This window comes from Nicotiana attenuata, chromosome 6, assembly GCF_001879085.1.
Source record: "Nicotiana attenuata strain UT chromosome 6, NIATTr2, whole genome shotgun sequence".
Lineage (NCBI taxonomy): Eukaryota > Viridiplantae > Streptophyta > Magnoliopsida > Solanales > Solanaceae > Nicotiana > Nicotiana attenuata.
Window position 1 is genome coordinate 5,832,302 of NC_031994.1, and position 27,960 is coordinate 5,860,261.

At 38.7% G+C, this 27,960-nt stretch overlaps 2 protein-coding genes across 4 annotated transcripts; one reads left to right on the forward strand and one right to left on the reverse strand.

The window, feature by feature from the left end:
- On the forward strand, positions 291–12,833 carry LOC109226539 (protein tesmin/TSO1-like CXC 6). Of its 3 annotated transcripts, none has more exons than XR_002068074.1 (9): positions 291–1,000; positions 2,358–2,468; positions 4,010–4,187; positions 5,719–6,075; positions 6,371–6,471; positions 6,546–6,640; positions 8,063–8,482; positions 12,057–12,447; positions 12,525–12,833. XR_002068074.1 is itself a non-coding variant. In XM_019391320.1 (8 exons), exons 1-8 carry the CDS (start codon positions 675–677, stop codon positions 12,305–12,307), a joined length of 1,839 nt encoding a protein of 612 aa, XP_019246865.1. In that variant the 5' UTR covers positions 291–674; the 3' UTR covers positions 12,308–12,505. The 3 variants fall into 3 exon arrangements, 1 of the variants encoding a protein (XP_019246865.1); XR_002068075.1 differs by lacking the exon at positions 12,525–12,833 and adding an exon at positions 9,467–9,703 and having other exon boundaries at positions 12,057–12,138; XM_019391320.1 differs by lacking the exon at positions 12,525–12,833 and having other exon boundaries at positions 12,057–12,505.
- On the reverse strand, positions 13,148–26,735 carry LOC109226540 (peroxisomal fatty acid beta-oxidation multifunctional protein AIM1). Its single transcript, XM_019391321.1, has 18 exons — positions 26,531–26,735; positions 26,350–26,421; positions 25,302–25,364; positions 25,154–25,210; positions 24,949–25,016; positions 24,786–24,867; positions 24,648–24,703; positions 23,921–24,223; positions 23,616–23,702; positions 22,714–22,888; positions 22,425–22,546; positions 22,074–22,237; positions 21,285–21,539; positions 20,893–21,014; positions 20,697–20,818; positions 20,430–20,578; positions 19,860–19,998; positions 13,148–13,449 (listed from the first exon to the last, which is right to left on the reverse strand). The coding sequence occupies exons 1-18, from the start codon at positions 26,622–26,624 to the stop codon at positions 13,405–13,407; spliced, it is 2,175 nt and encodes a 724-aa protein (XP_019246866.1). The 5' UTR covers positions 26,625–26,735; the 3' UTR covers positions 13,148–13,404.

Consider the following 27,960-nt stretch of genomic DNA (forward strand, 5'->3'; position numbering starts at 1 on the left):
TTATTTTCTTTTAAATAAATGTTACAAACCATCTGTTATCATATCCATTGTTATTTTACATAATTTGTTCTTCTTGTATATAATATTTAGTTATTAAATAATAAAAGTGTCATTCTATTTAGATGAATGAGCATGTAAAAAAGACGAAACGCATTCTATATATCTTATGATCCGACGGTTATAAATAATCCTACAAAGCTTCTATGAATTTAAGCCGTTAGATTAGTTCTCCCCGTAGACACCGCACGATGAACCTTTTTACCGAAATCGTACCGTCCAATATTTACAAAATTGAATTTCAAAAGCTTTAGAGGGAGCAGCAATATTTGCTGCTTCTTCTCTTCTTCGAAAAAATCCCTTCTTTTCTCCTTCCGCCTGTGTACATACATAAAACACGCACACACACAGTGTATGTGTATTTGTCGATCGAACTTATTGTTGAATTAGGTGAATAATTTGAGTGGATTTGTAGCCAACATTCGCTGGATTTTTGTAATTTGAATCTGATTTTCGAATTACACAGCTTAACCTGTCGAAAATTTGAATTTTAAACAGTTTTTTCGTTATATTTGTTGAAATTTGTGGAATTATCGTGGTATTTGCAGTGGATAATCAGTGAATTTGTGAGATTTTGTAATTTTTGGGTGTTTGGTGAGTTTTTATTGTGTGTTTGAATGGAGAATAGTGAGGGAGGGGATTTTTTCCCTCCTAACAAGGCTCAATCGGAGGTGGCTGTTTCTGCTGCTGCAGCTACGACGGTGCAGCCGCAGGTGGCAGTGGATTTCCCGGCGAAGAAGCTGGCTAGGCAGCTGGATTTCACGGTGTTCGGTGGCAGTAGCGGTCAATCTCCGGCCACCGCTATGCCGGAGCAAACAAAGCAGATTCAACCGCTTGTGAAATCGATACAACTGCAAAGGCCACAGACGCAGCAACATATGGTGTTAATGCCGACGAAACAAACTGCGGTGCCGACTACTCATCCTTCAATACGACCTCCTCTGTAAGTATCTACGGAAAAGGGGTCTCTTTTAGCTCATTTAACTGAAATTTGTCAGGGTTAGAGGAAATTGTAGTTAAAAATTTGTTATAAACTCTATAATTTGTTTGTTATTTGCTAAAGAATGCATCTTTGAGCATGTAGGAAGAGAATATAAGATGCCTGGGAACTGTGGGAACGGTATTACAGGCAGAGGCCGATTCAGAATTTGAAGTTTGTTGGTTTCTACAATGACCACAAGTTAATATAGAATAATATCTTGTGTTCAAAGTCAAATATTTATAAATATTTAATGGCTTTCTTAATATATATATATATATATATATATATATATATATATATATATATATATATATATACATACACACACCGAGGAATTTAAACTTTATAGGTTCTGGATTCTACGACAACGACCTCAAATGCTAGTAACTGAATTTAAACTTTATAGGTTCTGGATTCCAGCTTGCTAGGCTTTTATGAGTGATTCTTTGTTTCTATACTTTGGTTGACTGGTGAGCAATACAGGACATTAGAGATGATAATCGTGATCCTTTCCTTACAACCTTGTAAGTCCTTTGCAACTATTGGCTAACTTACGGAGAAACAATATTTGTACACATGTAGGCATGCTCCAGCCAAATTGGTTTCCATTTACGCTTGTGGGTCTACTTCACAAAAAGATTTGACTTTTCAGTTTGTTTCTGTCGCACAAATTTCTTTAGTTTAAACTGTTAACCTTATATTAATTTGTGGTTAGCCACTCCGAAATCACTCTGATTAGCTGATCATATAATCTTCTGTCTTGTTGATCCTAAATTTGTCGATAAGTTTCTAAATCATCATCAGTGTACATGATAATGCTTGTCTCACATCTCCCAGACTTGAAATTGGACATAGTTATAAAAGAGCTCTCTGTTTAAGGTTAACAGTTTAAACAAGACAGAAGATTATATGATCAGCTAATCAGAGTGATTTCAGAGTGGCTAACCACAAATTAATATAATGCTTGTCTCACATCTCTCAGACTTGAAATTGGACATAGTTATCAAAGAGCTCTCTGTTTCTTGTATAAGTAATATTAATATCTACAGCTATCTCGTTTTGCTCACCTCAAACATGTTAAATGCTGGGTGTATTTGTGATTTTTTTTTTGTGTGTGTGGGGGGTGGGGGGGTGGGGGGGAGTTGGTGAAGTAGTCACATTTCTAACTGTTGATCATCATCGGTCTAGGGTTTGTTTGTGGGCTCTACACAAGCTTTTGGGATTTTGATTTACGAAGCTGTGAGAGGGAGCATTTTTATGTTAGCTTAGACTGAATATGATCTATATGATGCTAATACTCACTGTTAACTGTTTCCAGGAAACCAGATTCTCCAAGAGCACGGCCAAGGCAAAGTGTTAGTGAGGTAAAAGATGGTACTCCTAAAAAGCAGAAGCAGTGTAACTGCAAACACTCTCGATGTCTAAAGTTGTAAGTACTACCTCCGTCTCATACAGATATGTGGAATATCTCAAAAATAACTAAAATCTATTAATGGATGGCAAACAGATGAAGGCAGCACTGATAAGCTCTCAAATTTCTATTTTTTCCCTTCTTGATGGCAAAATATTTGTTGGAAGGGATATACATGAGGTAATCAAGCATAGATGTGTCATAAAAAATTAACATATTCATTGGTCCAAACAAATATTATCAACTAAACCATTCCCTACAGGAAGGATTAAGAAAATGGAAAATAAAGATGTGAAACGACCAGATATTGTAAGGATATTTTACTCCTTTTGGCACCTTCGATATGTTTAATCCCTGTTCTAAAGAAGCTAATAATTTTATCCTAGGGCTTATTGGTAATTTTGTAAAAGGAAGGATAATAATGAGATTAAAGCCTAGTCCATCACTTAAATTTACCTCGGGCACCAGCTCGATTCAATGCTTTTTCTAGGGCCTTTTCTCTTAATCTGTTCAAGTTCGCGAAGTTTCACTTGCAGGAGCATATGTGAATTATTTCTCTTTATGTCATAGTACTGACTGTCTTTGCATTAATCTTGTGAGCACATGCACATAGTGGTATTCTCTGCCGCATACGATTTCCAATCAATGATGACTAGATGTGTACATGGATGTACATAGGCGGTTTGGGGCTATGTTGCGCGGACTCTCCAAAATGATGTCGTACCCGTGTCGGATCCTTAAAAAAATACACTATTTTTGGAGGATCCGACACGCACCCAGCAACATTTTCGGAGAGTCCGAGCAACATAGGTTTGGGGTGATTTTGAACTAAAACCATAACCTAATCATATTTTGCACTGTTTTTTCCAAAATATCCAATCAAATTAGTTTAGTTAGCTTGTGGTTGGTTGGTTGACGACGATTTGGGCAGATTCAGTATGGATTGTAGTTTAGGTGTTTACGGTTAAACTATACGTTAGAAAGTCTGGTGTTTTTGGTTATATGACATTACATTAGGGGCTCAAAGTTTAGGATTATAGACTTTACATATGATAAATTTGGGATTTAGAGTTTATGTTTTTGTGCTATACATGGAAGTTTGTGGTTTATACATAACACGAATACATACAGAAATTACCAGCTATAGCCCACATATAAAACCACACTGTTCTTAGTAAATTCACCATTTGCAAAAATGAACCTTTTGGCCATTAGGTTCTAGCCATGAAATAAATGGACTATTTGTTTCAAAGTGGCCATGCAATACATGTACACAGTCTACATTCTGAAAATGGAGGTTTTATTTGAGTTGTTGCAGCTTTTTATATATAAAAATCAAAATAAACCACCACATTGGTTTTCTTGGGTTGAAAACCAACCCGTGGAAAAGGTCAGTTTGTGGGACATTGGTGTATTTTGGATGGTTTAAGTTAATCCCTTTTTTTTCCCTCTCACAGTTAGATTTATTTCGCTTTTATGCATTACTACACTATTAGAGTCACTGCTTTAGTTCTTATGCAATGTGACTTTTCTTTATTCTTTCTATATTTTTGGACCAGGTATTGTGAATGCTTTGCATCTGGCATATACTGTGATGGGTGCAATTGTAACAATTGTCATAATAATGTCGAAAATGAGCCTGCTAGACGTGAAGCAGTTGAAGCTACTTTAGAGCGTAATCCACATGCATTCAGGCCTAAAATCGCCAGCAGTCCACATGGAGCTCGAGATAATAAGGTACTTCTTAAAACTAAGTGGATTTGTGGATGATGCTTTCTTAAAAGTTGAACTATTCATAAAAAATCTTTATTCTAATTATGCTAGAGATCTGAGATATCCTGGATATGTTACTCTCGTTAATGTCCTTGTGGTCTATGATACTATTTGTTTATTCAGATTCACTTCAGGCAATGACGTGGTTAAAAATTGCTGATATGAAAAGTAGGAAATGCAATATAATCAATATTTACTTGAACTTTCTGAGCTTGAGTAGTCAATTAGGATCAATTTTTAGTTTGACTTTGAGCTCGAATTCAGCTTGTAATAAATGTAAATGTCAGTGGTTATTCAAGCTTGCATTTGAATACTGGAATTTTGACTAGTCTTGCAAACAGTAAAAAGTAACCTATATTTGTACCTTATCTAATATAAATCTATATTCTGTGTATTGCGTGTAAGAGTAAGAAAGGTTCTTCGTTTAAAGGCTTTTTCATAACCAATGCACCCTTTGAATTTTAGTTTGACTGAGAAAGCATCACATCAGAGTTTAGATTTTGAATGACTGAGTTTGACTTCTTGAAAATTTGCGAGTTGTATAAAGAGGTATGGTGTCAATAGAATTTTATTTCCGATAGACCCTCGGCTGAAGAAAAATATTTTCAAAATAGTTTTGAAAAATACAAGAGTAAAAAAAGCTAAGATAAAAATATTGAAGAAAAAAGTATTGACAGCAAAATAGTAAAGATATTCAAAGTAAAAGAAACAACAGTGTTAATAAATTTGAGGGATAAGAAAATAATAGAATAATAACAATAATACTGATAAAGTAAAGAGGGAGCAGATAAGGTGCTCTAAACTAGAACCATGCTCTCCCATAGAAAATCGCTCGACTACCTACTAACCTTCAATCTTAATCCTTGACCTCCATACTCTCCTATCTACGGTCATGTTTTCGGTGAGCTGAAGATGTGTCAATGTCCTGTCTAATCACCTCTCCCCAATTCTTCCTCGGTCTACCTCTACCTCTCCTCAGACCTATCAATGCCAGCTTCTTGCACCTCCTCACTGGGGCATCTGCGCTCCTTCTCTTCACATGCCCGAACCATCTCAGCCCCTTGTCCCGTTTATCTTCATTCCTAATCTTATCTCTCCTAGTATGCCCACACATCTATCTAAGCATCCTCATTTCTGCTACTTTCATTTTTGAATGTGTGAGTTCGTGACTGGCCAACACTCTGCCCCATACGATATAGTAGGTCTAATAACCATTCTATAGAATTTACCTAAAGGGGTCAATCTAACCACGAAGTAAACTTAGTCAACTCAATATGGTGGTTTTGAAGCTGTATCATGTTATACTATTGTTCTCATGATGTCCTAGGAACTTATTCTCTTTTGTAGTTTTGTGAAATTTCGCTTGATTTCTAGAACTACTTGTGCTTATAAGGATGAATTTGGCAGAGTTGAAATTTGATGTAAATCAAAGTAGCGTCAAATATTGTTTCTTATTCTATTTGGTAACTTTCGAACTGCGTTTAAACCTTTGTAGGAGGAAATTGGGGATGTCTTAGTCTTGGCAAAGCATAACAAAGGATGCCACTGCAAGAAATCAGGTTGCCTCAAGAAGTACTGTGAGTGCTTCCAAGCCAACATTCTTTGCTCTGAAAATTGTAAATGCATGGACTGCAAAAATTTTGAAGGAAGTGAGGAGAGGCAGGCTCTTTTCCATGGAGATCATGCAAACAACATGGCATATCTCCAGCAGGCGGCAAATGCTGCTATCACAGGTGCCATTGGATCCTCCGGTTATGGATTATCTCCTGTGAACAAGAAAAGAAAGGGCCAGGAGCTGTTCTTCGGGTCATCAGTTAAGGAACCTGTTCACAGGCATGGACAATCCCAACAGGTAAATGATATCCTTTACCATTGAACTCGAGGCATTTTTCAACTGTTTGATTGGTGAAGAATGTCCGAGTTCCTTCTCATTAGTATAATCCACCGGGCATCGCTGCATTGCTGTTAATAGTTGATTGCACACTGAAGGGCATGGTTTTCATCAGAGAAAATGCATTTAACAACTGCGTGAAATTCGTTTTCTGGATTTATTCTTGTTGATATTTTTTGCTTAAATAAGCAGGAGAGACAATTTGCAGTTTCCCAGAAAATAATTGATGGATGAATTAACATACTGTATTATACAGGGGAACCATATCAAGGCTTCTGTCCTACCTTCATTATCTTCAGTTCCTGGTCCTTGTGTTGGAAATGCTGCAACAGTGGGTCCTTCCAAGTTTACCTACAGGTAGCAGTAACTACCCCTAAGAAATTAACCTTTATTGCTCATTCAGCAAACTAATTGTCATGTTATGGTTGAAGGTCTCTGTTGGCAGACCTCATCCAACCACAGGATTTGAAGGAACTTTGCTCAGTTTTAGTTTTACATTCAGGAGAAACAGCCAAGATGCTGGCAGGTATATATCTTTCAAGTACTTTTGATTACTTGTACGACCAATACCTTTGGTCCATCTTCTTTGTTATGTTGATTCCACCTTTTTGTTCACTTTAAAATCATAAATTGAGTTTCCATTGGAAAGTAAGAAGTTATCAAGACTGTTTTCTGACATGTTTTTCTAATAATGGTTGAAGTATTTTCTTCACTCTCTCGCTTTACTATTCAAGTCTTTTTCCTTCTTGATCCTTGGGAATTATAAACAGCAGCTTAGGGATGAATGTTTTTTTTTTCTTCCTCCAAATGGATAATCAGTCAAAGATAATTGGAATGGAGTATGAAATGATTTCTGGTGGAAATGAATTAGATCTAGTTTTCCGCTGGTCGAAACTTGAAAGCACCAAGTCATCACAGAAACTCAATTTCTTTTACGACGGTGTTGTCCGGGCCGGCTTGCGCGTTCTTCTACTAATTCATCAGCATAGGTAGCAAGTAACTCTGTCCACCAAGGCTTAGGCCGAGAGGAATAGATCACCTGGTTTTTTATTGGCCTTTGCTGAGACTTGAACTTCGGTCTCCTGTAGCTTTTTCCACTTCATTGACTACTAGGCCACGCCCTCAGGTGCTCATTGAGACTCATTTCTTTTTTCCTCCCCCACCTTGTGTTTAAATGAAAGCCTTATGCATAATACATGTATTCTGTTTTGGAGTATCTATAAGATCTACAGCAGAATTACTTGTGAGTTTGCGCAATTAGGATTAAGCAGAAGCCACATTTAGATTCTACAGTCACCACACATGCATTATGGTACCCTATCCAAAAGTATACCACAATGTTCCTAACTAGAGCATGCAAGTTGGGCCAGATGTACTCCAATTTGTTAGAGGGAGACTAACAGGATCAGGTAAGGTAATTATGCATAAGCTGGTTTTCAGACTTATGCCTCCCTGTGCATCTGGTAGATGACAACAGATATATGAATTTAACTTGACTTCTTAATAATTCTGATTTGAAAAAAAGGAACTAATGAAAAAGATTATATTTTTTTATCAGTTCTGTGTATAAAGAATGTTTTTGCAAATAGACCTCCTAGAAGAAACACGAGTGATGTACTTCTTTTTCAAAATGGAGAACTTTAGAATCATAAATTGGTTAAATGAGGATTCATCGTAAATGGACTAGATCTACATAGACCATCAACCTACGGCAGATCTCTCGTTTATGGGCTTGGGACAGGTAGTGTGAGTTCACGTAGGATGCTAAGCTCGCATAGGTGGAGTTATGTGTTGAGCATGGATTGAATGTGCAATTCAGATCTTATGTTGTTGGAAAGATAAGATCTTTCATCTGGTGGTTCTACCATGTGATTTTTGTGATTTTATTACACGTTTGCAGTAGTTGGTGTCCAATTATTTTACTGATTACGTGTTGGAATGCTTTCAGATGAAAAGGATGCTTCAATGAAACAGGCTGAGGGGCAGAGAGAAGCTTCCTTAGCTTCATCAACTCAGGAGCGAGTACAAAACCAGAAAGATTCTAGTACTGAGAAGGATATGCTTGACTGTTGTTCAAGTGGGGACCAAGGTGAGAAAATCAGTGTGGAAGAGTCTAGTTTGGATGGTGCTGATGTATCAAAAAGGCCAATGTCGCCAGGGACGTTAGCACTAATGTGTGATGAATCACACACCATGTTTGCAGCTGCTGTTGCTTCCCCTAATGACCTAGCGACTCTTAGCTGTAATACATCTTCTCAATTGCCCCACGGGCAGGGCATGACCGAGACGTATGCAGAACAGGAAAGAATCGTGTTGATGAAATTTCGTGATTGTCTTAATAGGCTTGTCGATTTAGGACAACTAAAAGGTAAGTTTCTCTTTCTTTTCTGTCCATACCTGGTTCTTATTCACTGAATATGTAGCTGTTACCAAATTTATCTACATCAATGAATCCATAAATAAGCCCCAAAATACCTTTCAGTGTTACGTTCGACGGCCTCTGTTTACTGTTGTCTTCTAGTGCAAATGGGAGATAATTTCCTGTTGGATTCCTGCATTAGGCACGAGAAATGTAGTATTATCAGGGATATAAATGTAATGAACTGAAGAAGAGATGGTAGCTGATAACTGCAATCCATTACTAGATTCCTGAGTATAACCAAAATAATTAAATGTGGTTAATTAGTTCCCTTATATATAATCAAATATGCAAGTATCCTGACCAACCTACCTGAGGTACATTGTACTATGTTTGAGTTGGACATGTTTACTTATGTTTCCGATCCCTGCGCATTGCGGGAGCTTAGTGCATTGGGCTTCCCTGTATTCTAAAGATTAATGTGAAGTGCTCAAATCCATATCATTACCCAATCCATACTAGTATATCAAGACAAAAGAATTGTGTACTTGACATAGTTTATGATAACCCACGACCAGACTCCCTGCATACACATAAATTAGCATGCCATTGGCTACTGAATGTAAAGGAGTGAAGATTGAGAACTCCATTTACTCAGTAATCCTTCGAAGTGGAACTATCCCTCTTCCTTCTTTTTCACGGTAATTCTCTTTTCTAGGAGAAGTCCACCTTTCACTTCCTCTTTAGCTCCTGGTAACTGGTTCTTCCCTTTTATGGTTAAGGTAGGAAGTCTATTTACATGCTCGTAAATGTACCGAGTTGGAGCTACGTTGTAAGCGTTCCATCTATCGACCTGCCATCAAACTCGTGACATTGTTCTAATCATTTACATCTATCTGTTCACCCGATAAGATTATAGTATTTGTGCATCTATGCTTTAGTCTATAAAGCAAGATCTTGTATTCAAAGCGTCTCCTATTTCCTTCTCTCCAGAGTGGCTACATTATGTAAGTGGCAGTGGTATCTCAAAATCTTCTGACTGATCGAGATTTTGTTCCCTTTCCACATAGCAAAACTTTCGTCAACTGTTTCAGCATTACCCAATTCAGGCCAAACAAGGCAAGGAACACACCACAAATTTTAGCTACTTCACAGTGAAGGAGCAAGTGACTGATCGTTTCTTCCTGTCTGCCATGCCGCAGACCTGTGCACAGTGGTCTTCTTTTCTGTGTAAGTTGTTTATTATAGCTCCATGATCTGCTGTCCAAATAAAAAAAGATACTTTCAGACTAAGTTGCTCGGGCTCGGGTGTGGGTGTCCTTTACGGGTGCCGATCTAGAGGTTGGATCCTTCATGATCTAAATTTTAAGATTCGGGGGTGCGAATACGGGCAGAGATTTGGTTAAAAATAATTCCAATATCTAAAAATAGAGTTATAAAAATATGTCTAAATTATGAGAGATTATTTGTATAACTTACGCGGTATTCCGAGAAAGAGAAAATATTGATCAAGAGGAGATTCCGAGAAGGAGATAAAAGTAAATGACTAACGTAGAAATTTCTATATACCATTTTTTTCAATTTCACCCTAGCTTTTGTTTTGATTCCAGAAATCATTGTATTTGTCCCTAATTTCTCAGTCGCTTTTGGTTAAAGTACCCAAAATCGGTTGACCGGATCCGGTATGGTCCCACACCCACGTCATGTCGACATGGGTGCGGAACGGAAAGTGAAGAGTCCGAGCAACTTAGCTTTCAGAGGCACTTGGTCTGACATATTGCTTTCCAATGATCGAATTCAGCTTCCTAATTCCTTTGAAACTATTCTAGAGTGAATAGATATTAGCAAGAAGCTGGCTTTTGTCTCCTTCGCAAGTAATTATATCAGCTTGGATATCATAGAATAAACTACAGATTCTTAGAGGATGTGTGGTCAACAGGATAGAATTACAGATTTTTAGAGGATGTGCGGTCAACAGGATAGAACAGATTAGAAATAAATCACATTCAACAGAGGGTTGAAGTAGCACATATGGAGATAAAGCCAGAGAAGGTTGCCTGAGACAATTTTGTTCTATCTTATATAGACCTCTATATGCACTGGTTCATTGGCATGACAGTATGATGATTAAATTTTTTGACAATGGACAATATGATAATTAAATGTGATAAAAGAAGAAGAGATAGACCTAATCACATGGAAGGAAATAGTCTCAAAGAACTAAAATCTTGTGGAACAAGTAGATGAGGTCGAATCTATTTTAGAAATGCTACATTCCCTACAGGTTCAGAAGGGTTATACTTTTGCCAAGTTTCTCCTTTGGCTGCACGTGTATAGTTTAACAGTATATCCTTTGTGTTGTTTCATTTATATTATGCCTCACCTTTTCAAAAAATAATAATGTCCAAGTATTGGTTGAAATAATTGATATGGAGTAAATTAGAATAGTTATAAAGGAAATGACTTATTAGTGAAGGAATTCGTATTTTCCTTTTTGGTGGAATATGTTCTCCTTAGAAAATATTTTCCTATAATCCATATTCCATAATCAAACATCAAAATATGACTTATTTACAGAAAATATTGTGTCAACCAAACAAAACCTTAGCTAAAAGCACAAAGTAAAGGATCCAAATAGTCGATACAATTGTTTGGGATTTAATCAGTTGTCCAGGAAAAGATTAGCGTGGGATTTATAGTGCTCCTAACATGTGCCTTAGAAAGGTTTATTATTTAGTAGTGGATTCAAATGGACTTGAATAAAACGGTATGGATTTAGAGTATTCATATTGTTGGCCCCAAACTGATTTGTGGTTGAGGCTTAATTGATTGTTGTTTGATTAAATTTATTCAGAATCCTCGTCTATAATAAATCTACAGAGCTCTAGGTACTGCCACTAGCTTCCTTTCTCCATTTTTCTTTTGTATCTCAGATCAATTCCACTTGACCACACTTGCAAGGTCATGGTGAATTAGAACATGTGCCTTGTTTTTCTCTTTTTGTAGAAATTATTTACCTGCTCTAAATAAGGAAAGGACGCCTTGCATATCGTAATAGAAATAGAAAATAGTAACCTATGTGTACTATCTGTCTCTTAAATTTCTAATATAACCTATCTATTTTTTCATGTTTATTTTATATTCTTACATCCCTATTAATTTAAATTAAAACATCAATAATACAATTTCTTAGAACTTTTGGCTCAACCATCCGATGTCTGAAATACACTGGCTTGAGTAATCTAGATTGACACCATAGGAAGCCCACTATGGGTGTTTTTTTGCGATAGTGGGACTGTGTGTGCTCCCTACCAAAGATGAACTCCATTCCGAGGCTCGAAGCCAAGACTTCTGGTTAAGGGTTCGTTAGAACTATTTGTGAAGTATTTAGTTACAGTATCGTTTTATAGGCTTTTAGAGCTTTCCACAAAAAAGATATTATGCTTGCTTCATATGCAACTGCATACGCGCCCCCCGCCCCCCACCCCACCCTTCCTATTTGCTCCCCTTTTTCTTTATGCTGCTTACCACTGTGTTTCATTTGGAATGACATTATGTAATAACCATCTTTTTCATATTTCAGAACGAAAATGTTCATCAATGATCCGAGGTGCTGACCCTGTCGATCAAAAAGATATGATTGGTAATGGTTTTACTACGAGTGAAACAAGGAATCAGCATGATTCCTTGAACAATGGTGTTGCCAAGTCTGCTCTTCCTCTGCCAAGAACAGCTCAGTTGTTTAGTGCAGTAGTAACTACTGCTAATAATAATAATCCATTTCCTAAAGTTCATCGTCCAGATGAGAATGGGGATGTCAAACCAAAAATCTGAAAATAAACCGTAGTGAGTTTTAGAATGAGATTTGCCTGTAACTGCTGCTTCTATTGTAATATTAGGCTTTTATTCATTGTCTTTCTTTGATGTAGCAGTGAAGTTCATTCAGGCCCCATTTGTTAGAGCTAGCAATCCATGTAACTTCTACCACATTTACTTTAGTATAATTTCAATCAAAATTTGCATTTTGTTTAACTTTTTCTTGAATGTGTAGACTCGCTCTTCTCATCTAGAAGAACAGTTCAGGGGCTTCTTTGATCGGGAAATGCACACTTCTTTTGTTGTTATTAAGGTTCCTTCCTCCTGAGTTCAAGATGTCCCTGCCGTTTCTCAGCTTATGGGATTAAGGCGTGCCACTTTATGAGGAATTATTGATGCAAACGTGACATCCTGTATTTGCTTGAATATGTTAGGCTTGTTTTCGAGGTTCTCACGAAAACAGTCTCTCTGTCCTCCCTAGGTAAGGATAAGGTCCGCATACATGCTATCCTCCCCAAACTCCACATGGTTTGTTGTTATTGTTGTTGTTGTTATGTAACTCCACATGGTTTGTTGTTATTGTTGTTGTTGTTATGTTATGTTATGTTAGGCCTGTTTCAATAGAATTTGATGATTCTAATAGAAGCATATCTAGTGCAAGATTGCAACGTTGGAACTATCTTATCATATATAATTGTTACTAATTGATAGCTATAAATATTTCCTCAATTTGCTGACAAATGAAATTATTCAAATAAAGTACTATTTTTGCGAAATAACTAGCAAACACGTAGATGCTAAACTCATTAAATTACGCCTGATTAGTGAAATTTTCAACGTTATGAACTTAAGATCCACTTCTGGAACACATAAAAATAGCATATAAAATGTTGGAATTTTTTCCAACATTATTCAAAAAATTAAGCAATCCGCTGCATCCTTGTCAATAGTCAACATCAATAAATTGGACTCGAAATTGAGTTGTTCTATACCAAAGAAGTAAACATTATACAAGCTGAAGAGGTCAAAGTAGGTGCCTCTCTACAAGGAAATTTTACATTTCTATATTCCACCACCTGCTGTTTCCACAGTATCTGAAATTTTATTGTATCGCCTCACATGCGTGACCTTGAAGATGAAGAGGTGGAAGCAGGAGCGCTCTGCAGCACAACAAAAGATGTTATCAGTTAACATTTGAGATATGCACATAGCACGGACAGCAAGCAGTCGGAGTTCAAAATGTGCACCCAGTTGCAACCAGTCAGTTGTAAGTCTCCCAAGTTGAACAGATAGTAAATGAAATTAATCAATAAAGAACCACCAAAGGAGAATTCCTAGTGTATCATCTGCAGCAAAACTATGAAAGGGAGCTAGCAATCCCCAGATCATTGAGAGGTTCCTTATAATAAAGGCAGAACAAGTTATTCCAACTATCTTATAGTTGGCACTGGATATTGGAGTTGCCCCCTCTTTTGATCATGCCTATCTAGATTCACTTGATCCAACCGAACCAACTCTGATGTATGATGGAGTTGAAGTCTTACGGTAAGCAGCTCGGTGGCTGTTGCCAGCTATATGATTATCTCGTCTTTCTTGTTCTTTCATCCCGACAAACTGAACTAAAACTAAGATGGTGCAAATCATAAAACCATGACTAATATCTCTGCTTTATGTGGTTTGGCAAAACAGGGCTCATAATATGGTGATGTTTTGCTCATTATTGGTACTTCGAATACTATAAAGTAATAGTAATAGTTAAATCTGCCAAAGTCACTACCTCAACTGTATATTGATTCTTAACCTACTGATTTTCCTAACCTTTGAGGTTTTTCCGGACAGATCTCACCACTTCTTTTTTTGGGACAGCAGCATCTAGAATATGATGGATTCTACGGAGAGAAATTCCTACTTCTCTCTAGAATCTAGAAAACTGGAAAACATGACTTTCATCAAAGCTGCCTCTTGGCCAGCCCTAGAACTTGGGGGAAGATGCCATCGAAAGCTTGACGTAGGGAAGGAGCCGCACTTCTCACTATCTGAGGAGCACACTTTCAGGCGCAAGGGCTTCTTGAAATCTTGTCTGATTGGGTCTTTCTCCAAATGGGTTGGTTCTCCAGAGGCTGTTAGGAACTGGGCAGCAGAGGCATGGAATGTCAAGGACGGGCTGAAAATATCGCAACTGGGGGACACACATTATCTCTTTCGTTTTGTCGACGAGTCTCAAGCTTCAGAAATTCTTGTAAGAGGAAACAGGTGGTTCGATGGGAACTTCTTAAAGCTAGATAGATGGGTGGAGCACGATGGGTGTCTAGACCCTCATTTCACCGGCGAATCATTGGTGGTCAACATGGTGGGTCTCCCGGTGCATCTTTGGTGTCTTGACTTATTCAAGAAGATTGGGGAAATCTGTGGGGGTTTTATTGATGTCGCTTGCAGCTTACACGACCTCTCATGAGTGAGGATTGTGGCGAGGAAAGGGGGAAAAATCCCTGTCTCCACTGTGGTGGAAGATGGCTACTTGAGTTATAGGGTTTGGTTGAGCCCTGAATTTCGCCCTATCTTTATGCCTGAGATAGTGGCGGAAGAAAAGGGAAGGTCAAATAGAAGGGAGGGGAGGGGAAATCAGTCTCTGAGGGGAAGGGAGGGCTCACCGGATCAGTGGACTAAGCCGGAATCAGACGTTAGATCGAGAAGAGACGGGAGGTATGATTTTGGGAGAAGACGACAAAATTTCAACAGGAGGGAAAGACGTGAATGGGTTAGTGATGCGGGTTGGAAAGGTAGAATGGGCCGGTCATCTTCTAATTATCCTAGGCCAGGCAAGTTTTCAGCAAGTATAGGCCTGGGCCTCCTCACATGGGCCCAACAACTTTTCCCAATTCTATTAGAATTGATCCTAAGGGGCCCAGATTATTTCAAGCTGCGTCTGTTAAGGCTCCTAAGCATATGGGAACAGTCGTTCTTCCTTCTTCTGCCAATGGTGCTACACATAGTGGCATTTCTGCACCGAGCTCTAGTGACCTTCGCCCTTCTTCGATGGCCGCTGCTTCAGGGGCGGCACCGGCTATAGATGGTGATGTTATTTCACGGCCTCCCGCCTCTAATGGACCCAGCTCATCGCCCCCTCATCTGCTCCTGGGCTTAGTTGTGTTGAGGCTACACTTCAAGCTTCTTCTTCTTCTGGGAAGATAGTTGAGCATGCCCCATCTGATGTTAGCGCCGGACCAGTAATTCTAGTTAAGATGCCGCCAAGGGCTCCATGCTCTCCTCCTTCCTGCTACCCTACTGGTGTTTCTGGTCATTCCTGTAGCAGCGGGGTGCTAATTTCAGAGATTGATACCCCTCAAGGAAATGGCGAGATCCTTTCGGCACCTAAAGTTCCTATTGCTAGCAATGCTATGGTCTTGTATTCCTCCGGTAGGGGCAAGGAAATGGTGCATATATAAGACACCTGTCCAATCTCGTCACGGGTTGGAGGAGGGGATATGTCTTTCTGGATGGAGGATAAACTATGAAACTTTGGGAAGTTTCTAGGTGTTTCTTTTGAAGGGAAGGAAGATAGGGTGTTAGAACTGTTGAGGGAGATTGAGCAACAATCTTGTTATAATGGTGCAGGGAGGGAGATGGGTCAAGGTGTTAAGCAAAATAATTTAGGGGATGCAGTGGTGTACCAGAGAAGGGGCCGAGTGTGTGACAGGGAGGAAGGGAGCTCGGTTAGAGGGGGTGGGGAAGGGGGATATTGTTTCTTATGGAAGTTAAGATCCTTTCATGGAATGTGAGGGGAATGAATGACCCAAACAAAAGGGTCATCATCAAAGTGGGGGTGCTAACCTAGTTTGCTTTCAGGAGACAAAAATGGAAGTTTTGTCGGATGTGATTGTGAGGAGTGTCTGGGGAGGTAGTTGGGTAAAATATGACTGAGTTCCAGCAGCGGGAAGTGCCGGGGGCATTCTTCTAATGTGGGATGATAGAAGTTTGGAGGTAAATGAGATTAAGAACGGAGTTTTTTCTTTAGCAGCTCTTGTCAAAGATAGAGTGAGTGGGGTGGAGTGGGGATTTGGGGGAGTGTACGGACCGGTAGGAGAAGGGTCCAAGGTGTTTTTCTGGGAGGAACTGGCCAATATGATGGGGGAATGGGACATTCCATGGGTTCTGGGGGGACACTTTAACACTATTAGATTCCCGGAGGAGAGGTTAGAGTGTAGTATGATTTCGAGGGCCATGGAGGAGTTTTCTGACTTCATCAATGATCACTTTCTCATTGATCTTCCTCTGTCAGGGGAAAGGTTTACTTGGGCCAGGGCGGAAGATTCCAACTCAAGGTCTAGACTTGATAGATTTCTGATATCGCCCTCCTGGGATGAGCTGGTGCCGAATGTGCTGCAGATTCCTTTACCTAGGCTGACTTCAGATCATTTGCCTATCTTGCTAGATGGATGCAGAGGGAGGGGGGTGCGTGCTCCCCTCCGATTCGAGAACATGTGGTTGAAGGTGCCAGGATTTGGTGACAAGGTGAAAGAATGGCGGACAAGCTACGGGGTATCAGGGACACCTTCATTCCGTCTTTCGAAGAAACTTAAATTGCTCAAGGGAGATATTATTAGGTGGAATAAGGAGGTTTTTGGGAGGGTAGAGGTCAAAATGAGGGAGCTTATGCATGAATTGGGGGATCTAGAGAGAGGGGAAGGAGCGAGGGAGTTAGGTGAATCTGAGAAAGAGAGATTGGGGGAGGTTAAGAGGGAAATAGTCGAGTTAGCAATAGCTCAGGAGACTAGTTGGCGGCAAAAATCGAGGGCGCTATGGTTAAAGGAAGGGGATTCGAATACCAAATTTTTCCATAGGGTGGCGGTTGCAAATCGAAGGAGAAACTTCATAGAATCCTTAGTTGTGGATGGGGTGAGGATTGAGGGAGAAGAGGAGGTAAAAGGGGCGATAGTGGGGTTTTATGAGAACTTATACAAAGAGGGAGTTAGTTGGAGGCCGACTTTGGGGGGAATAGAGTTCAACCACATAGGGGAGGGAGACAGTGAGTGGCTAGAAAGGGCTTTCGAGGAGGAGGAGGTGCACGGGGCTGTGTCGAGTTGTGCTGGCAATAAGGCCCCCGGCCCCGATGGTTTCTCCTTGGCCTTCTTCCAGCTCTGTTGGGACACCATCAAGGGGTAGTTTATGGAAGCCATTGAATACTTTCATGTGAATGGTGTTTTCGAGAGAAGTATCAATGCTTCTTTTATTACTATTGTGCCTAAGAAAGAAGGTGCATCTTGTATCAGTGACTACAGGCCTATTAGTCTCGTGGAGAGCATTTACAAGATTATTTCTAAAGTGCTTTCCAATAGACTCAAGAAGGTTCTTGACGTGTCTGTTTCGTCCTTCCAGAATGCATTTGTGGAAGGTAGGCAGATCCTGGATGCCGCTTTGGTGGCAAATGAACTTGTAGACTCCAGAAGGAAAAATAGAGTTCCCGGCTTACTATGCAAGTTGGACCTTGAGAAGGCTTTCGACCATGTCAATTGGGAGTTCCTTGATTTCATTATGATGCGGATGGGGTTTGGGGCAAGATGGAGGGGTTGGATCAAGTTCTGCATTTCCTCACTCAGATTCTCTGTCCTGGTTAATGGTAGCCCGTGTGGTTTCTTTGGCAGCTCCAGGGGTCTCAGGCAAGGAGACCCCCTATCCCCCATGCTATTCATTCTAGTGATGGATGCTTTGAGTAAAATGATGATCGTGCGGCAGGCGGAGGCTTCTTGAGAGGATTCTCAGCTCCGATCGGGGTGCCCAGTGCCCGAAGAGTCTCATTTGCTTTTTGCTGATGACACCCTGGTTTTCTGTGATGCCGATATGGATCAGTTGACCTACCTGAAGCAGGTCCTGCAGTGGTTTCAGATAGTATCAGGTCTCAAAATCAACCTCGGCAAGTGTGAGATTTTCCCGGTGGGTGAGGTTGCTAACATTGATGCTTTGTCTTATGTTCTCAGATGTAAGGTGGGCTCCCTTCCCACTACTTACCTGGGTCTCCCATTGGGCGCTTCGCATAAGGATACTACGGTTTGGAATCCAGTGATCGAAAGGGCTGAAAAAAGATTAGCAGGCTGGCAGAAACGGTACTTGTCAAAAGGCGGAAAGGAAGTGCTCATTAAAAGCACTTTATCGAGTATGCTATTACTTGTCCCTGTTGCAAGCTCCTGTGAGCATCACAGAAAAGCTGGAGCGGCTTCAAAGGAATTTTCTTTGGGATGCAGCGGATGGAACTAGAAAGTATCATCTAGTGAATTGGCAGACAGTCATTTCCCCAAAGAAGTGGGGTGGACTTGGAGTAAAAGATCTTAGGGTATTCAACAGAGCTTTGTTGGGGAAATGGCTGTGGAGAGTCGGGGTAGAAGAGCATGCTCTATGGAGGGAGGTCATAGTAGAAAAGTACGATTCCACAGGAGGGGGTTGGAGGACCAAGGCAATCACAACACCTTTCGGGTGTGGCATGTGGAGGAGCATCATGAAGAATTAGGAATTCTTCAGTGGCAACATCTCTTACAGGGTGGGAGATGGAAGGAGAATCAGCTTTTGGAATCATAGGTGGTGTGGAGAGGATACACTGAGGGTCTCCTTCCCCACGTCTTTAGAGTTTCAAACCAGAAGGAATTGATAGTCCAACAGATTCGTAAGGAGCATGAAGGGGGGTAGTATGGGACCTCTCATTTAGAAGGAACATGCAAGATTGGGAGATTGCGGAGCTCCAAGATTTATTGACACTGCTATATGGGCAAGACATGCCTCAGCCATCTTGTGATTCTTGGAGATGGGGTTTGCGTGGCGATGGTCTGTTCATCGTAAAGTCCTTTTACCAGAGTATGTTGGTGAGAGAGGAGGCCTCTTTTCCATACTCCTCGATCTGGATTCCTAAGGCGCCCACGAAGGTGTGCTTTTTTGCATGGCTAGCGGCGAGGGGAGTGATTTTGACTGTTGAGAATCTGCGAAAGAGGGGAATTACACTTGTTAGTTGGTGCTATATGTGTAAAAGCTCAGGGGAAGAAGTTGATCATCTTTTGTTGCATTGCCCTGTGTCCTCAGCTTTGTGGAGGGTGATCCTGAACCTTTTTGGTGTTCAATGGGTGATGCCAAGCACTGTAAAAGAAATGCTATATAGCTGGGCCGGTTTCCGTAGAAGAAGAAAGCAAAAGGCGTGAAAGTTCGCCCCGTTAGCTCTCATGTGGATAGTTTGGGGGGAGAGAAATAGGAGAGCTTTTGAGGGGATTGAGTCTCCTTTTTCACATCTTAAGAATAGTCTTTATCTTTGATCGCTTTTTGGTACTCATATAGCCCCTATTTGTATAGAAGATTGGGCGTCTTTTGTAGAGAATCATGTTCTGATGTAAATTCTCTACTTTTTGGTATACTTCTTGTATACGGGAGTTCTCTCCCTTTTGATTAATACAATTTACCTTATCAAAAAAAAAAAAATTGATTCTTAATAATTTGTAGGCACAAATCAATGACCAAATTGTTAGTTGAGACACACGAGACAGGTAAAAAGATCTATATATTGCACGAGAAATCCATAAGATCAAGTTCTTACCAAGGGAATGCCGTTTGCTGCTCTCTCTTCCAAGAACCTTGATGGCTTGAAAAAATTACCATATAGTTCTGACCACTTCTTGAGGCTTTTATATATATGACCAGCCCCAACTGTATCTGCCCAGAAAACAATGCCACCTCTGCGAAAGGAAAATCATTGTAAGAAACATTTGTTTTAAGAAAAAAGTGCTCGTTTTGGCGGGAAAAAGAAAAGACCAGTTACAAAGTGTCGAGAAAAAAAGGTTAGAAAAGCTGGTGATCTTTTGTCTTCTGTAAACACCATGATTTGGTAACAACTTGCACTTGTAGACTGTCTATTCCCTCCATCCTTTCCCATTCCTCTCCACCGATTAGTTTTAACAATCCCCTTGTCTCTTGGGTATACAATCTCTCCTAAGCATGCGAGATTACTCCCCGTTTATACCAAGCAAAACAGAAGATATTGATTTTGTGTTAGTCCCGTTGTTCACACTTCAAAAATCATTAGTTATCACAAGCTAGCAAGGAGTAAATATTTGACTTATCCATGAAGGGAAGCAAGTGAATGCTGAATTCACAGTAGAGTACCAACCTATAAGATGGGAAACTCATTCCAAGTACAGAAGCGACATCAAGGTCTGATGCCCGAACTACAACCCCGTCTTCCAAAACACGACATGCCTCGTTCACAACGGGAAAGAGTATCATCTCAACAATTTCTTGATCGGTAACAGATATTGGCTGCCACAAATTAAAAACAAAGACACCGGTTATGGTGAGGGGATTTAGAATTTTACAAACCCTTCAGAACCAATAATCAACTAATGATTTGAGATTTGCTTTTGTTAGCCGGTAATACCTTTCCTCCAGGCATAATATTAGTGAGCCTTCTTGACTCCTCAATAATTGGAAGCACTGAAGGATCAGGTTTTGGCTTCTCTCCCTTCTTGTAAATGTAGTATCCTTTTCCGTTGTTTTTACCTGCAGCACCAGTGTCAGTAGAAAAACCATTACCTAGAAAGCAACAAAACAAAGGATGAGACTTGCAATATTACCATCTCGCCCACTTTTTATTAGAAGGTCAAGCAATGGAGACTTAAATGTTCTATCAGGAAAAGCCGAAGCAAACTCTTTCCCTGTAGCAACAGCTACTCCATATCCAGCCAAATCCTGAAGCCTACAAAATGTTGAAGCAATTTATTTTACATGCCTAACCAACTTAACTATTGCTTGCAGGAGGCAGGCTGCTGTATGTGGAAAGAAAACCTGTTAGTGTTGATGTTCTAGGTGCATTTAAAAAACTGAATGGTTTAAGTACATAAATCATCTTAAAGCTGTGTAAGTCAAATCTACCATGAAAATTGCATTTGCAGGCTGCAGAGAACTGCTGACTAGTTTACTATCCCTCACATGAAAAAAAAATGATAACTTTGTGGAAGAGAATTACTGGAATGGACCAATAGGGAGACCAAAGCTAGTGATTTGCGCATCAATCCTGTAGACATCCACTCCAAGATTGGCGAGAGTATGTGCGCTCTGGGAATATGGAAAGAATGTCCTATTCACAGCAAAACCAGTACAGTTTCCCACTACAACAGGTACTTTCTTTATTGATTTGCCAACAACCATGAGGTCGAGAATCGCCTGTGCAGATGTCTTCTCGGTCCGTACTATCTCCAGCAGAGGCATCACATGAGCAGGACTTACCATAGCAAAAAATCAATCATAAGTGCAAAACAAAAGTGCTCCAACAGAATTATCGCAAGGATTTCTATTTAAAAATAAAAATAAAAAAGAGAAGGAACAATTAGCTTGTTAGGCAGGAGTCTTTCTCACTAGGTTCTCCCTCCCTTTTTTAGATTGCTAGGCAGCAGTAATAACAGCTTTTGCTCTATATCTCCCCAATTTCTCTTATAAAGAACAAAATAACAAAAAGACGAATTGAAGAATATCCCAAATTTTCTGGGAGCAAAACTTAAAAATGGAGACAATATTGAGACATGTGAAAGATAATCTCCTCACATCCATATAACACTTCGTTCCACATTATTCTGTTTCCCATATTATATTTATACTTCTCTTTCATGTAGCAGTCATATTCCCCTCAACAAAAAACATACAATATAATAACTTTTATACTTGAAAATCAGCTGTACAGGATCATAGTGGTCAATTTTTCTTGATTAGTAGGGTTGGCCTTACTAAAGAACTAAAGTTACAGGGCAAGAATTCTAACCTGAAAAAGTGTGCCCCTATAATCCGATCTTGAGATCTCGTCTTTTCCCCAATTAGGTTGAGGTCGATGGTAGATGTATTGGTTGCCAAAATACAGTGAGGAGGACAAACCTTCTCAATATCACTGAAGATTTGTTGTTTTAGCGGAACATTTTCAATGACAGCCTACAGACAAAACAGGACTGTTTCAAATAAACTTACGACAATTTCAACAGATTAAGAATACTAAAATTATGGTCATCGGCATTTTTATAGCACCAGGATAATTGAGAAGCAAAACAAAGAAGCAAGGAGGGAGAGAAGAAACCATCCTGCGGAACATTACTTGGCAAAATATAGGTTCAGTCCGTACCTCTATGACCATATCCACATCCTTAAATTCTGAGTAATCCAGTACACCTTTAACCATTGAGAGAGCTTTGTTTGCTTTGTCCTGCTGCAACTTCTTTCTCGCTACCAATCCTCGTATGTTTGCTGTAATATAAGGTGCTCCAAGTAAGTTTCTAACTTCCAAGACCATAAAAGGAGTATCAATATAAAAATGGTCAAAGGGCCTCACAATCTCACAATCTATCACAACATATTACCAAGGCATCAACTACTAAAATATAATAAGTTCCTGCTGAAAGAGTATCAATAACCTTCAACTGCTTTTATCCCCTTTTGAAGATACTTGGGATTAATTTCCTTGAGAATAACAAATATGTTGCTCAGAACTAGAGCGGTAGCTATGCCTGAACCCATAAAACCTCCACCTATTATGGCAACTTTCTTCATTGGCCTTGGTTTCAGACCAATATCAGTTACATTAGGTACCTGAACCATTTAGTAATTAAAGTATAATTCAGAAATAAGATAGAATTGATTGTCCCATGGGGAAGCAGATATCCAAATAACTTTCTTAATAAAGTCAAACTAGCCCTAGAGCAGGAGCATAAAGGCAACAGGAATGATCAGAAAGAGATATAATATAACAAGTACAGAATACTTAAATATATACAAGAGATCCAGGGTCCATGTTACTGCTCATTCGTGAAATCATACTGGTAACAAACTTTCATTAGCTGACGCACATAAAGAAAAGCCATCCCAAAGTGAAACCTCAAGTATATGAAACCTACCAAATCAAGTTTGTGTTATGAAAAAACAACAGATGAACCCAACCTTGCTTCTCAACCATGCGATCAATCTTAGCAATGAGAAGCTTTGCATAAAGACACACTGTTTTGCGCCCAACAGCTAATACCTTTCTATCTTTTAACATAAGAACTATGATACGAAATAATCTTTTAACATAAGAACTATGATACAAAATAATCTGTAATCAGATTTATGTGCTCAGAATTAAATGTTTAAGAGCCATTATGGAAATTGGAGACAAAGCTACAGCAGATAACAAGAGGAAAAAATATAAGATTTAAGCTTTAAAACTGCTAGGGAGCATAAGTTCTAGTCATCCACATTAATTTTACTGTTCATTCTTGCCTACTCAGCATTCTTGTCCATAAAGTTATCATGTTCCATGATGAAGCATATATTGTACCTTTGATGTAGCCCGTTGGGCAAAAAATACATGAACAAGACCTCTTGACGTATCTGATAATACTAGGTCCTCAAATACTTTAGCTTCCTGCAAAAGACTTGAAACAAGCTTGTTAATCCATCTGGCCCACTTTTATCAAATGGCTAAAGACTGAGTTAGCTACCTTTCCATGACCCTATTTGTGATAATCTGGACTTTGTTAACAAAAAATGGTTAAACTAGAACGTTGTCTTTTTCTGAACATACGCATTAATTGACCATACACATTATAGAACATACACATTAATTGACCGAGCAATAGATACCTTGAGAACCCCATTATATCCACCATGGACTATGCCTTCTTCAATTACATCAAGGCATGCCAAGTGCTGAGGCATATTCCGAGCTGTTTGCTTCACTTGTTGCCTAGCCGACTTCAGTACCTCCCGTGCTTCTGAAAGGGAACCAATTTTGTCGGTCCTGTGAAGGGAACGCATCCAAGGTTTGCGCCTTTCTGCAATGTCAAGTGCCCACTGTCTAGCTACTTTCAACAACTCTGTTGAAGGGACAATGGCATCAATGAGACCTAGCTTCTTCCCTTCTTCTGACATTATTGGTTTGGACGTCTGCAAGACGTTGTTCACATTAATTAGGCTACAGAAGTTGTTCATATAAATCATTGTTTCTACATTGATTTACAAATTTGAGTAAAAAGCAACTTAATTATTCTGCATGAATTGCAATCTCGGGGGAGGTCAATGTGCGGACAACTGATTAAAGTTAAAACCCAGCAATCACAATCAGCCAAAAAACAGAGCTTGAACTAGTACATGTAATAAGGATGTGATATTTTTGCCCTTTCATATTTCTTATCCTATTTTAGTTGCTATCATGAAAGAAAGTCCAGAATCACCATCTAATGCTGAGAATAACTTTGAAAATTTCTGTTTAAGATGATGCACCCGGTAAACACATTATTTCTCCAGCAGTTGCTTTGAAAAGGAACTAATTGCAAATGGTTAACGTAAGGACGAATCACGAATGACTTACCATCATCATCTCAATGGCTTTTGACAACCCTATAAGCCTTGGAAGACGTTGTGTACCTTGAGAAGAAACATAATCTCTATGCTCAGTCAAAACTTAGAAAAGAAAAAGACATTTAACCTAAACGCAATGCAGAGTTACCTCCAGAGCCAGGAAGAACTCCAAGGCTAAGCTCTGGCAACCCAAGTTGTGTTCTTGGCGCAGCAATGCGTGCATGGCATCCCTACCAAAAGCATGCATTACATTATTTACACACCAGAGAAAGAGTTAAGCACATGCAATACATTTTATAGAGACCACAAACCAATGCCAATTCCAAGCCACCACCAAGACAAAGTCCTTCCACGGCAGCCACTGCAGGCTTCTTTCCATCTAAAGTTACAAAACGAAATGATCGACAGTATTATAAATAACAATTGATACCAAAATGACACAGAGAAGCACAATAAGAAGTTACAGTAAGCCATTTAAAAATTTGAGATCCTAATTTGGACCAACAGTCCTCTTACCTTCCATAGTGTTCACCACGAGATCAACAGAAACATCAGGCAATAAAGAAATATCTCCTGCAATGCATATGAATTCCAATTTTCAAAAACAAGGTTCCTTGAGACACAATAACAAATTGCACAAAGTTGAAACGAAACTAATCATTACCCGTTGTATGAACCTTTTGGAAGACATTGATGTCAAAACCACCGGAAAACCTCCCACCATGTCCTGCAGTAAAACAATGAGAACATAAACAAAAAGGAAGAGGGAAGACCCACATACACAAAGCAAACAAAAGCACAAAGGACATGAACCATGAAGCAGAAAAGAAAATTAACACTGTTTGTCTTTGACAAGTTACAGAAAAAGAAATCAACCCTTTACTGTAGCTTGTCCTGAAGAGAGAAAAACAACAGCAACAACAATTACACCTCAATTCCCAACTAATCAGCGTAAATATTTGTACTTTATAGCTAATTAGGGACTAGAGCTTCACTAAATCTGCCGAACCTAGTGTAAGTATAAGTGAACAACTAAACCTTAATCCCTACTAGTTGGTATTATCCATTTCGTTGTCTGCATCGTGTTATATTCTTAAGTTTGCATTAGTTAAGTCTGCATTGATTCAAAGATACTCTAGTCAATTTCATTAAAGCGGAAAGGTCAATATTGCCCATGTACTATTTGAAATTGAGTAGCTTTTGCTCTGTTAAACTTTCGGTCTAATATCAACCCCTGCCGTTAAGAAAAAGTTGTTTTTTTTACCCTTGACTCCTAACATAGCTCCGGTAATTTTAAACCATAGTTGCACATTTAGGGGTATAATTGAACTTTTTTTTTTTTTTGAAGAATTTGAACAAGTGGAGTCCACACATTTCAAGCTGAACCTCTGTTAATGACAAGAGAAATACGAGATAATTTGCTAATGATAAAGGTATGAATGGATCAAAAGTGTCATGGAGGACAAAATTGAACAATTCCGGATAGTACAAAGGCAAATTTGGACCTTAACAAAAGTAAATTTTACTAGCAACGATTACTAGAATTCAAACAAACATCAGCTTCACAAATTCATAATTCAGAACACTAACTATATTTCTAAAGCTAATGAGGGGTACTATTTAATGGTACTAAATTCTATCCAAAATCAAACAGATCAAAAGAAGAACATTTAAAAAAGAAAAACGAATTATTAGTAAAATTGAGAGCTTACCAGTCAAAACAATAGCTTTGACATCATTTCTCTTAGCTGCTTCATTCCATTTCTCCTTTAATCCAGCAAAAACTATAATAACCAAACAGAACTTATAAATCAAAATCAAAATCAAAACACCGTTTATATAAACAAATTAAAATACTTATAGATAGAGATGAATTTAATTATTTAAACTTACTCTGAATTGCAAGAGCATTAACGGGAGGATTAAAAATCGTGATAACGGCAACGCCGTCAGTTCCAACTTCCATCGTCACTTTCACTTCCGCCATTGTAACGCCGTAAGTTCCGAAGCTACAAATTTTGGAAATTCTGTGGGGAAAAGAATGAAGAGAAAAGAAGACGAAAGTGAATATATTGAGGATTCGCTGAATCTGAAAGGGATGGATGTGACGTTGATAATGATGTCAGTTGTGTGCATAACAGCTTGTCGTTACATATAGTTTTCACAATCTATCCTATTCTATTATATTTACATATTTCGGTTCGATATTTTCGATATTTAATTTCTCAAAATGCTATATTAATACCATACCTAATTAAGTTTAGTATGATTCGGCTTTTCTCTATTTGTTTTCGGTTAATCTGGTCTAGTAATTTCGATCTGTTCGGCTTGAATATTAACGAATGCATAAAGTCATAGACTATAATATTTCTTAAATAAGGTATTTACACATAAGAAAAATAAAAATTCTATAGTGTAGTAATGCTAAACTTAGACTGCAGAAAGGTTGAAATGTAAGTAGGCAACCAAAGAAAGGAGGAAAGAAAAGTATAATATTTATGTTATAATTAATAATGTGTGTATTGTGTAATTTAGTATATATTTCGGTACAGTATCGGTATTTCGGTATTTTATGTTTAGATAACAAATACCAATTTTTAAAAAGAACTTAAACCAAATACCATACTCAAATACCAAATTTTTGATTTCGGTTCGGTATGGTAATTCGGTATTTACCAAATTATACACAGCTCTAATTGAATTGTACTGTATCGTTTGATGAATACAATGTTTGGTTAGATTGTATTGTTTATCGTTGTTTCATGATATCACGCACCAGTAATATGAAAAATAAACTTGTAATATTATAAAGAAAAATTATGATATAGGATATAATTATAATATAAAAAGGTAAGGTAAATGATAAAATAAAATTATTTAATAATAATATAGGGCGAGATGAGAGAAAAAGATAAGGTAACGATGCAACCACACCAAATCGATCGTTATATAAAGTGGCACATTTCGTTGTTACGTAACGACGGATTTAACAATATAATACAATAAAATTTAAGTAACAATCAAAATAAATATCGTATTTAAAGTAACAATACGATACAATACAATGGGTAACAACCATCCAAACAAGCCGTAAGTCAAAGTCGACTTGTTGACTCAAGTAATGAGTCTTTAAAATCTTAATTAAAAACCACGTAGAATTATATTTTCAAATAAAAAAATTCTTGTTGTTTTTTGAGATTGAGGTTATACTGTATAAAGGGAAAATGTCCAAATTTTGTTTAAATATTGTTTTGCGTAATTATTTGTCGTTTATTACACTTCTGATCCATTTATATTCTTATCGTTAGCACAGTGTCTTTTTC